This window comes from Pempheris klunzingeri, chromosome 3 (genome assembly GCF_042242105.1).
Source record: "Pempheris klunzingeri isolate RE-2024b chromosome 3, fPemKlu1.hap1, whole genome shotgun sequence".
NCBI classification, from domain to species: Eukaryota; Metazoa; Chordata; class Actinopteri; order Acropomatiformes; family Pempheridae; genus Pempheris; species Pempheris klunzingeri.
This window is the reverse complement of record NC_092014.1, coordinates 26581965-26594118: the sequence shown is the minus strand read 5'-3', so window position 1 is coordinate 26594118 and position 12154 is coordinate 26581965. Positions and strand designations below refer to the sequence as shown.

The 12154-nt window shown below is 46.3% G+C and overlaps 2 protein-coding genes across 4 annotated transcripts in view; both read right to left on the bottom strand.

The window, feature by feature from the left end:
• The window catches only part of LOC139199485 (regulating synaptic membrane exocytosis protein 1-like), a 69549-nt gene extending 67719 nt beyond the window's left edge, over nt 1-1830 (bottom strand). For all 3 annotated transcript variants that reach the window (XM_070828563.1, XM_070828564.1, XM_070828565.1), the window contains exon 1: nt 1664-1830. In XM_070828563.1, coding sequence (XP_070684664.1) covers nt 1664-1830 — 167 coding nt within the window. The remainder of the gene's footprint in view (nt 1-1663) is intronic.
• A 5058-nt stretch (nt 1831-6888) lies between these two features.
• krt97 (keratin 97) lies at nt 6889-10980 on the bottom strand. Its single transcript, XM_070856436.1, has 8 exons — nt 10603-10980; nt 10201-10283; nt 9778-9934; nt 8436-8600; nt 8205-8330; nt 7649-7869; nt 7108-7148; nt 6889-7017 (listed from the first exon to the last, which is right to left on the bottom strand). Exons 1-8 carry the CDS (start codon nt 10978-10980, stop codon nt 6911-6913), a joined length of 1278 nt encoding a protein of 425 aa, XP_070712537.1. The 3' UTR covers nt 6889-6910.
• Nucleotides 10981-12154: the final 1174 nt, after the last annotated feature.

The following is a 12154-nucleotide window of genomic DNA, read 5'->3' as shown; positions in this document are numbered from 1 at the left end:
ATTATTTGCATGTATGTCTAGAATCCCATTCCTCCTTTGCCCACGGTGTGCCGGTCCCATCAATGATTAGCCAGATGATGAAGCCATTATTGACTGAACCTGAGCCTGTGCCTCATGGAACATTAAATACATCACTTCCTCTCAAGGGGCCCGACGCGGCTCTCACCCGGCTTCCCTTCAGGCTGCAGGCAGGAAATGAAAACAGCTATTAGAATGGAAGCAAGCTGGAGTGCTATAGGATGCTGCACGGCGACATCCTTCATGACAATGTCAGGCACAGAGCGCTCACATGTCTCAGTGCAGGTGTGGGCACAGCTCAGAGCAGGCTCTGGTGGCTCAGATTGCCACTGCTTGTGGTGGAAACCCCTGAGGCATCAAACTGCAATGTAACCAACCCTTTGTAGGAGGCAGCTGTAGCACACCCAGTCCTCATTACAAAACAATGTCATGTCGCTCTAACATCTCAGAGTGTGTGTGTGTGTGTGTGTGTGTGTGTGTGTGTGTGTGTGTGCAAAAGTGACCTATAGCTAGCTCCTCTCGTTTCCCCATGATGCTCCTTCAGTGTAGCTCCCAGTCTCTGTATAGCCTACAGCATCCTTCTGAAATCCATCCCTGATTATTCTTATTCTCTCAGTATATGGCCATGTGACCAACACACACAGCGTTTTTAAAGATGCTACAATAAATCCCGGCTCTTTTCTAATCTCTATGGTGTCCAGTGCAGGCGTGCTAAGATTCCCAACCACACCCCATCTTCTTCTCTCCGCCGCGGGGGTGGGGGGAGCGCAAATGATCGTACCCACCGCCTCACCACGCACCGTCCGTTTGTCGGGCTTATAAAACGGTTTGTGTCGCTCGGGGCCCGTGAGTTATAATGTCATTGTTGTTCCCGTTATTGTCAAAGCGATCTCACTCTCGCTCTCTCTCTCTCTCCGTCTCTCTCTCTCTCTCTCACACACACACACACACACACAGACGCACACACATTCATTGCAAAAATGGACCGTGATGAAGCCAGTCCAGGCTGCATGCGTGCGTAAAAGGAGAATGAGAGCGGCGGTTGGATGTGTTAACAGAGGGATGGGGTGCAGTCCCCATTGATGAAAACGAGTGGGTGAAGGATGGATAATGCTATGATTCATCACCAGTACTCCCCCCCCCCTCTCTCTCTCCCTCCTCCCTAACTCCCCCCACCACCACCACCACCAGCACCACTGTCACACCCCATCCTCGCGGCCCTATCTCCACCTGTACCACGTTTGACCCTGTTTCGGGTCATCTCTCTCACTGGGACTGGATATCGTTTGAATGTATCGATCGATTCCGGCAGCACTCATCAGGAGGAGCCGCTGGATTTGTGGTGATGCTGACTTGTTTTAGAAACCCATCCTGTGCTGTCACTGCTCTGCTCTGCTCTGCATGTTGGTGGGTACGTGTTTGGGAACACACCACCTCCTCTACATGACGAGCCCACAAGTGCAGAATGACGGCAGAGCAGAGGGGATGCAGCGGCTGATGGTTTCTGGATGTGGTGGGGGTGTGATGTTGACACCACACGGGGGTATAACGGGCAGCTGGGTGGACAGGGGGGCATTTTTCTAGCGGTGACTGCTATGCGTTAAGCGTTTTAAGTTCCACGGGAAAGGAAAGATGTTGCCCTTACTTTAGCATGGCTTGTTCTTTATCCTCCTCCTCCTTTTGCCGAGCCATCACAGCCATGATGATCTTCCTCTCCTCCTCGGTGAGATGGCTGAGGTCCGGCAGATCCGACATGGATGGTGGCACGGTGGGTGGGCGAGGGCCACCCTGGGGCCCCACCGAGGCGGACATCTTTTCCACCACCACCCCACCTCCACCTCCTCCTCCTCCTCCTCCTCCTCCTCCTCGGCGAGTCGTTTCGGCTGACAGGTTCCCCGGAGCGTTTCCGAGCCACACCTCACGACATGGTCCGCGGGCAGAGCGGCAGCGGCAGCCGCAGCTCTGGCGAATAGTGCAAGGCGCTCATGGTTGCAGGCACCCTCGGTTGTGCTTTTGTTTGTCCTCTCTGGGTGTTTCTCTCACCACACACTCGTCGTCGTTCCCCCCCCACCCCCCGCCTGCCCGCCTCTCCCCTCCACCGCTCGGATTCACGGGGAGCCCATCTCCGCTTCTTTCACGCCGGGAGTTGAGTCGAGCTGAGGGGGCCCGTGGATCACTGGTCTGTGGTGCCGCCGCCGTAGTCGGACTGGATCTGGATGTTAGGGCGGTATAGGCGGAGTCCGTGCTTCTCTCTCTCTCTCTCTCTCTCTCTCTCTCTCTCTCTCTCTCCCCTCTCTCGCTCCCCCTCTCTCAGTCAATGGGAATGCAGCCCTCCTTCCTCTCCCCTTTTTGCGGAGGCGCGCTTACTCATGTGAGAATGGGGTCCTCACCACATGCAAGCACAGCCTTTAAACACACACACACACACACACACACACACACACACACACACACACACACACACACACACACACACACGGTGTTTTATCCGCCGAGGGTCTCTATGTGTAAGTCTGTGCTGTGGGTTCAGCACCATGGACAGCCGCTGGTCTGCAGGGCACCGTGCGCGCGCGCGCACACACACACACACACACACACACACACACACACGCACACACACACACACACACACACACACACACACACGCACACACACACACACACACACACACACACACACACACACGCTATTCCTTCCTTGGTTTTCTCGCCGTCTGCTGCTCAGTCCGCCTCATGGCTGTGGCTCCTCTGACTGTATCAGACATGCTCTGTGCGCTTGGTGCCTGTGCAGCATGCATGCGGCTGCAATCAGCTCTCGCTCTTTCTAGGTTTGGTTTATGAGAGGAACCGTAGAGGGTTTGGCAGAGTTTTACACACGTTTATCTCATATTTCACGTCTGTTGTTATGCTTTGCGTTGCTTAAGTCATGTGTGCGCTCTGTGGATCACCTGGCTGCCGAGCAAACACAGCTAGGACTGGACACTTTGGTGCCATCAAAGTGAAGATCTTGTGTTATGTTGTCTTTCAATTATGCATTTTGTCGTCTTCTTTTCTTCTCCTGTGCTGGAGGTAGGGCCTGACAGACTGCTTCCGCAGAGAAACTTTTAGGGAACAGTGTGCGCTCCTGTCAGCTGATCCTGGATCGGTCGCTCCCGTGCAGTGACAGCCTCAGTGACAGCCACCACAGGCCGGGCGCCCCTCTCGGCTCCTTCTGCATTCACATCCACACTCTGAGGCTACACCGATCCGGAGCTGGCACCGGCTTCTCCCCGGTGACGTAATGCCGGGTGAGCGGCTGAGTCCATCCAGTAGATGGCATTAACCCCCAGCTTCCGTCAAGTGACGTCACCCAGGAGGTGACTGTACCGCGGTGACGTCAACTTCCCGTGGTGCAGAATTTTGTCATCATTTAGGTCGTGACTAGGGACCACCAGGCCTGAGTGACGGAGTCGTGCCACAGCAGAGCAGATGTTTGGTGCAGACCTCAGGCTATTAATAAACCCTGACTGCAGAAGGACGGACCAGGCCCGGCTTTAACGGCTCTTCCTCACGTCCTGGTTGGGTTCGGCTCATTATCAGTGATGGAAGAAGTGCTCGGATCTTTTACTTCAGTCAAACTCTTGTAAAAGTGCTAAGAGCACAGCTTAGAAGGCCTGCACTGAAAATATTCCTTCAGTACATTTACCAAGATAAAGTAAATGTATTTTGATAATACACTTCAAGTACACGACCAAAAGTAAAAGTAATCATTATGCAGAACGGGCCATGCATTGTATTATTGGGTTATTATTGTCGATGTATTAATGTGTACATCCCTCCAATGTTACAGCTGGTAGAGCTGGGCTTCATTTATATATACATTTTGAATGTAGCTTAATATTCTGCTGGTTGCTATGGTGAATTTCCCCATGGGGACCAATAAAGCCTTATTCATATAATAATATAATATAATAAAGAGACAGCACTGAGGGTTTCAAAACTATTCCCACATCCACGTGTGTGCTCAGGGACTGAAAGGGGATAAATAGTTCAATGTTTTCATGGCTGAATAAATGCAGAAGAAACAATATGGTAGCTTTTGGCAGTGTGAGGAGAAGAACTCCCAGAAACCTGAGAGCGTGTAAGGAAACGGAGTGACCTTGTTCAGGCAGATTTAGCACAAATACATCATATTCTGCCTTTTTTAGTAGGAGTGGTGTCTCATCGTCTCAGGGGATACTAATGAAAATTAAAATAAAAAATCTCCTGGCTGTGCAAAACAAGAACGCAGGAAATGGATAAGGAAAGAAGTGATGATTGTTAGTTTGGGTACTTTCATGTCAGCGGCTATCAACCCTCCTATCAAAACTTTGGATCTAACTTTTTTCTTATTGTTAATTTCATCATTTCGGTTACATAGTTTGTGTGATGTTTGCTTTGTCATGGTAGTGGTATTTATTACTGTGCCTTGTACTGTTCTCTTCTCTGTTTGTTTGATACATCTCAAGGGCTTTATCCTGATACACACATTTCCAACAGCATTTCAATGTTTTGAACAAGTACAAGAAATGAATTCTGAGCATTTATGTCAAAATAATGTTAACATGGAGTAAAATTAGGAACCTGTCACTTAGTCACCCAAAATGAGTCTTAAATAAGGCTTCACTCGTGTTGTTTAATTGAAAATAGCTGGATATTAAGCAGCACAGGGGAAACCATGGGCCACCAACCACCTTTGATACAAACAGAAGCTTTATCAAATGTAGGCTGCTCCACATGCTAACATTTAAAACAACATTTCCTCTACAGTGTGTGGGTTTTGGGACTATTGTCGCCAATACTTAGATAAGCTAAGGTGAAGTGGCACTGTTATCAGTAACTATTGGAACTAATTTCTTAAATATTAAATAATGGATTGAACATTTTTTCTTCAGTAAGGTTACATTCTGATGATGATAATGATAATAACTTCATTTATAGGGCACTTTGCTTTTTTAAGCCATAAACACAAAGTGCTTTCCAGGGTGAGGAGATGAAAAACATACATAAATGATAAAGCGTATGCATATACATACAAAAACACGGACACTATTTCAAGAGGCAAAAACTGAAACATATACACATACATAAAAACACGCTCTACAATAAAAAGTATAAAACATGTATAAAAATGTAGCATGAAACTATAATTAACTACAAGTAGTGAGCCTCTGTTATAAAGAAGATATCCCCACAGCTCCATACTGGCATCTAGTGGACAGATGAAGACAGTGCATGCTGCAGCCAGACTGAAGCCTCTGCTGTCGCCAGTGAACATCACCAGGAGAACAGTCCGAGTTGAAATATAGTGCAGCAGTAGCTTAAGTTTCAGCAATCAAAAGCTTTTGGTCGCACCAGACCTCATAAGGGACTGTGTGAAAACTGTTAGGTTGGGATGGAGGCTGAACTTCACCGTGTGAGTGACTTTTTAAAAAGCAAGATTCTGTTTAGTTTGGACCCTCCCCTTGATTTAGAACAAATGCAAACCTTTATTCTTCGTTTGATCCTGATTTCCAACTCAAAAACGGAGCAGTAAATGTCAACATCAGGAGCGGAGTCAGAAGTTGCCAAAGTTATAGTAAACATAGCGAACGGTGTGGCCTGTTGGCTGAGCAGTCCGGCTCTGGCTGCACAAACAATAAATGTTTTCACTGGTTTTATGTAACTGTTCAATCTTTCTGACAGTAACTCTCACATGGAAATTGTGAAGTGAAAATCTATATCTGGGGCCCCTTAGCAAAAAGAAAAACACACAACCCTTCACTGACCCCACCTCCACCCCATTACTTTTGTGCTGTCCCTGAGGTGCAGCAAAACCCTGAGTCTTTTAACTTGAGCAGTGGTTTGCTTTATTTCTTACAATTCCACTTTTCATTTGTTCGTATGTTGTACTGATCCAGCTCATGTAAGATGTGAATATTCTTTTGAGGAATCTGATTCATTGCAGCAAAGCAAATGAAGCACAGGGCTTTTAGAAATATCCTCACAGAGCAGATGAAACCAACGCTGTGTTTAAACAACAGCGCAGGAGCACGACAGGAACCGGATCTGAGTAGCTGTTTGGCATCTTCTTTAAAAGAATAGGTAACATTGTCACAGAAAAAGGTGAAATTGGACACGATAGCCTCTATAGCCCACTTTATAGATTACTTATACATACAACTATGTCAGAGCCCAGAGGCTGACAGTCATCTTGACAATGGATTTGTGGTAGTTGAAACATATTTAATGTAATAGAAAACAATGTTTCCTTAAAAATGCACGGTGGCACATTGGCGATAAGCAACAAACATTATCATCATTCATATCACAAATGACCTGTTTGGAAATACACACTGGAAAAGGGACACAGCCTTTCTTCTATTACACCCTGGATCTATTCAGTGCGATGGAGAATGAGAGGCCCTACAGTCGTCTCACAGTGCCACCCAACGTGTACACTTGGTATTTCAGGGGGCACAGTCTGTTCAGTTGTTGTCAGTGGGGTTTGGATAAATGAGCTGTTACATGAAGAAATATATTATTCAGGCAGTTCTTCTTGTTGTGTTATTTATTCATTTATAAATAGGGAAAGAGAAGAGAGAGAGAAATGACGTGTGACAAACATCACCGGCTGGTTTGCTTATTTTTTATGATAATATATCAGAATAAATATTTTCTGACAACAAATCCAAAACATCACCACTGCACACATATGTGAAGATAAATGTTGAGAGAAATAATAAAAACTTTTTTTTTTCCAGTTTTGTGTTGGTAGACCTCAGAAGGGTGGAACATCAGACGGGGGTCAGAAAAAAATAGAAGTGGGAGGAAGGGCTCTTCTTTTTTTTTTTTGGGGGGGGGGGGGGGGGGGGGGGGGGCGGCTCCGGCCTGTCTAGTTATTGATGATCTCTGTGTCCACATCTTCTGTGGAGGACACCACTTTTCCATCAACTAGCTGCTCAATCACCACCTTCGTCCTCCGGGTTATGACAGGTTCCGCTGCAGAAGGAATTAAAAGAAAATGTAATCTATAGTATATTTCATTTCCACAAGCAGAGATCTAAACACACAGTGGTGATGTAAACTTACGTTTGCTTTGAATGGTTTCTTCTTTTGTGACAACAGCTTTCCTAGAAGATAGGCCAAAGAAGAAGACAATACAAATGTTAAAGCAATAGTTTCGGGAAATAGGCTTATTGATTCTCTTGTCCATATCTACACATTAAAAATTAAGCCAGCGGTCAGTTAGCTTAGCTTGTGTCAATGACAAAAGTAACATTTCTACCATCACTTAGAGGTCACTAATCATCACGTTATGTCTTTTTTATTTATAGTGTGTTACTTAGTGAGCTTTAAATGTTCGGGCAGGTGGATTGTGTTACCTTTGGACAGAGTCAGGCTACCTGTTTCCCCCTGTTTCCAAGCTAAACTAACCACCCTCTGGCCGTAGCGTCACATTTTAACTTGCAACATGAAAGCATATATAAGAATTTGCAAAAACGCTGACATAACCCTTTAATATGAGAAGTGAATCTATAGATGTGAATGACTTCTTCAAGTCCAGCTACAGATAAGTCAAACCTCAACGGAGACTTGCTGTGCCAGACGTCTCACTAAAGAGCTCCCTTACTTTACGTCCTCTCCATCCAGCAGTCTTCTGTACTCAGCGATTTCCATCTCCAGCCTGGCCTTGATGTTGAGCAGCACCTGGTAGTCTGAGGCCTGCCTCTCGATGTCCGCTCTCACCTGGCTGAGCTCGCTCTCCAGGCAGTTGACCATGCCCTGGAGCTGGCTCAGCTGCAGGGCGGAGCGGGACTCAGAGTCTGCCAGCTGGCCCTCCAAGGCAGATTTCTGCACAGGAGGATAAAAACACAGGAGAGGGCATGAGAGTTTACCGAGCGCTGATTACTTGTTGTCTATATTCTCTTTCCACTTGAATTGCCTGAGCTGTAAAAAAGTCCTCCAGTTACAGAAGGAGACTAGAAGGTTTACTCACTGCAGTGTTTATAGACAAGTGTAGTAAAATGTGCCACTGAGGCATGTGTGTTGGACACATCACTGATGGCTGCATTGCAACAGGTTAGAAAGATTATAAGCTGTGTTGCAGTGAAAGTTATCGCATGAAACTGTGTATGACAGCTTCTTCCAGTGTGGACATGTGCATCTGTATGTGGGATCTGAATTACCAGGCTGAGCTGGGACTGCAGCTCAATCTGCAGGGCCTGCAGGGTCCTCTTGAGCTCGGTGATCTCGCTGTGGGATGTCTGGAGGGTCTCAGTGCTGGCTGCCACCTGCTTGTTCAGCTCGTCAAACTGGAAGATGTGAAATATGTCAAAAAGGACACATCTTCAGCTCGACGCAGACATGAGATGACTTGAACGTGGTTTCCTGAGGTTAAATCGTCTCATTCCCCTCACCTTGCCCTTGTACCAAGCCTGCATTTCACGGCGGTTCTTCTCAGCGATACCCTCATACTGAGCTCTGATGTCCTCCAGGGTCTTGGTCATGTCATCCTGAGGCCCGGCATCCACCTCCACGTTCACAGAGCAGGCAGTAACTTGGCCACGCAGGGCCGCAAGCTCCTGCAGACGGGCCAGAGTCAAAGGTCAGGTGAGGTCAAAGATGAAGCATGAAGAAGGAAGACTGAACCACAGTTGAAGTGAAATGTTGGATTCATAAGCAATAAACACAGCCTTAAGGTGTGTTCAGAACTAATGCAATGTGGATTTTTCACACACAGCGATTCATAGAAAGTGGACAAAGTTATTGTCACCGTAAGTTCCATTGTTTAAATAAAGTTTACTTTTTTTAAAAAGTCATCTTTGTCAATCATCTCTATGATTCCAGATCTTTACAGAAATAAGAAAAAAGAAACAGCTTGGAGAAAAGTCAGCAAAATCATCTGGACTATTTGCTGACATTCTGTTCATATGTATGACTGTATGCTTACAGTATTTTCTGCCTGCCTGTTTGCAGCATTTCTGGGACTCCTCCACCAGGTACAAGGCAGCAATAGTGGTTATTACGGTCGTTGTTGATTGTAGAAAGAAAAGTTTTGTGTTACCTATGGAGTTAAGTCCCTCCTCCTTTCTGGAAGGAGTAATCCTATTGGCTGTTAAGGGCTAATATTTGGTTTTGCTCCAGCAGCCGGATTTGAGTGAACGAACACACATTTACTCTGTTCAGAGCACTCAGGGGTTCTGCTGCCGAATGTTAGCTAACGTTAGCACACTTTACATGGTTAGATGTTGTCTAATTGGCATTACTGAGTTACTTCACTGACTTTTTGACTCATTTTAATTAACATATTGATGAAAAATTATTCCTTTCTTGTAGTATTTATGTATCTCTCATGCTGATGAGCATCCAAGTGTGTGAACAGACTATAATCATGTGAAATGTCTTCAATCAAAATTTCCGGCAGTTTCTTTTCCCTCCCTGGGGCAAGTAGGCAGCGCCTTCTCTGAAGTACACAACCTAAGGACATAGTAGACGTTGCAAACCAGTTTTACATGACCTGATGTTTGAACAAGCAAAGACAACACATCTTTGGAAGAATCTGCTTTGATGCTGATTTTACTGTCTGGAACTGTAGCCATGAGACTTATGTTAAGCCATGTGTTCTTCTGGGCATGCAGAGAAACTGTCTATCCACTGAACCAGCTGTACGCTTTGTTTTGCAGTGCAGAAACGGATAACTTTGACCTTCAGGACGACTGGTCACGTGATGTGATGTGATGCTGACTTTGGAACTCTCACCTCTGCGTGGTTCTTCTTCAGGTAGACCAGCTCCTCCTTCAGGCTCTCCACCTGCATCTCCAGGTCAGACCGGGCAACGGTCAGGTCGTCCAGAACCTTGCGCAGTGCAGCGATGTCCACCTCCAGTGACATGCGCATTGCCAGCTCACTCTCAAACCTGTTCAGAAAAAAAGCCATTCACGTTGTTCATGTTCTTCCACTCGCTCAATCAGCGTTACCACCAACAGAAACCAGTTACACCAGTTTTATCACCCCGTTGACATTAACACCCTACTGACAATATGTCCACATAGTCTGGGACCGATGAACAGACATGTGATGCTAAAGTGCTGCGAGTTATTACACCTATCAAATTCCTGCCATTGGAAAACAGTGATCCCGATGAGGTTTTTATTAGACAGGACTAATAACCTTTCCACTCACTTGGTTCTGAAGTCCTCTGCTGCCAGTCTGGCATTGTCAATCTGCAACATCAGTCTGGCATTGTCCTGTGTGGCAGCACTGATCTGAACAAGAAGAGAAAAACACTCATATAACGCAACCACAAGCCCACCTTGTTGGTGCAGTGTCTCAAGCCATGTTATATAGGGATGTTTTATAGGGAGGTGGCATGTTATAAGGAAGTTTAAACATGATACATGTAAGGAAATGATTCATCTTTATTTGGTTGTTTTCTTTATAATATCCCAAATCCTTTTTTTTTTAAATATCTAAGATTAATTCAACCTGGAGGAATAATGAAGAACACATCTTGTCTTTATGATAAGTTTAACCATCATTTTATTTTAGTAATTAGAGATTCATGTTGGGGAGAGGAAGGCTCACCTTCTGCCGCAGGTCACCAATGACCGCCTGATACTTGCTGTAGTCTCTGACGGTGGGGGTCTGCTTCTCGTACCACTCGCGGATTTGACGCTCCAGCTGCGCATTGGCGGACTCCAGAGTGCGCACCTTTTGCAGGTAGGCTGCCAGGCGGTCGTTGAGGTTCTGCATGGTCACTTTATCGCTGACCGAAACGCTCCCGCCACCTCGGAGCGCGCCGGCCAGGTCAAAGCCTGCGCCGAGGCCGTTGGACGCGTAGGACACCCGCACGTTTCTGCCTCCCGCACCGCCGTAGACGCTCGTGCCGCGTCTGCTGCCCGTCAGCGCGGGCACGGAGGACAGGGAGAAGGCGGACAGCCCGGAGTGCAGCACGGCGGTCATGGTGGCTTCTGTAGGACTCAGGTGCGGTGTTCAGTGAAAGCTGTGGAGCTGTGGAGGAGATGGTGCTGAGGTGGCCCAGAGGAAGGATTTTATAGCCGCCTCCCAGGAGGGGGGAGCGGCCCAGCAGGTAGGTGGAAGGATGCTGGCCGCCGCCACAACAGGTGTGACGACACAGGGTGTGGCGGGTCGGCATTCAGGTGAACTACCCGTGACATGTAGCGGCTGTCAGGGCTCATGTCGGCTGGAGGAGATGGCAGACTGTCAGCTGTCATTAAACCAGTCTGATTCACTTCATCTCTCTCTTTATAGTATATACTGTTAGAGGATGAATCCTTTTAAAGCCAGTCTGTGGAACTGACATCAGCCTTAAACCAAACCTTTTCATGCTGTCATACATTTCTGTTACAAATTAGCATGTCATTAACCAGTTATAAAACATTAAAACATTTTAAACTTTGAATGTGTTCCTATTCAAAGCGAAGTTCTTTGTAGTTGTTGCACTTATCCTGTTTCTAAAGAACCCTGCTAGCAGCTGTAACATTACATGCTAAATGCTAATATCAGTATGCTAACATGCTCACAATGCTAATGAACTGCTAGCATGGTGATGTTTAGCAAATTTACCATGTTCATGTCATTTCTGTTCAGTGTGCTAGCATGCTAACATTTGCTAATCAGCACTGGAAAAACAAAAGTATTGGACAGACTCATTTTTTGACCTGATGCTAAGGCTAGTCAGAGGATCATCAAAGTCAACAGGCTGAATTCTTTGGGGACCATGAATCTTCAGAGTTAGCTAGCTTACTGCTACTACCAAAGACACTACAGATAACAAAGATGACACATTTCAGGCTGTGCCGGTGGTATGAAACGTCACACACTTCCTGTCTCCCAAGTGGACGTGTTCGCCTTCTTGTCAACTCAGGAAGTTTGTGTGGTGCATGAATAATCTATAATTGAACAATAACTGCCACAAAACCAGCTGCTTTCTATTTTAATGTAATTCCTTTACAGCAGTTAGCTGTTCATTGACAGGTTAACTGACCTTGTAGAAATGACTGTTGGCCTGTTGTTGCTAGCCTACATGCTAACGCACTTTGGGCTACAACAGGTTGATAAAATAACAGGAAATAATCCGGTGGAGCAGGCGTAGAGTGTCTGCTTTCTTTAAGAA

Excerpts from the sequence above, each read along its gene's own strand:
- krt97 (XM_070856436.1), bottom strand. The coding sequence starts at position 10,980 with ATGACCGCCGTGCTGCACTCCGGGCTGTCCGCCTTCTCCCTGTCCTCC. Across the intron at positions 9,935-10,200 it reads GCAGAGGACTTCAGAACCAA|GTTTGAGAGTGAGCTGGCAA; the intron begins GTGAGTGGAAAG and ends TTTTCTGAACAG. Across the intron at positions 7,149-7,648 it reads CTGGATGGAGAGGACGTAAA|GAAAGCTGTTGTCACAAAAG; the intron begins GTAAGGGAGCTC and ends CCTATCTTCTAG.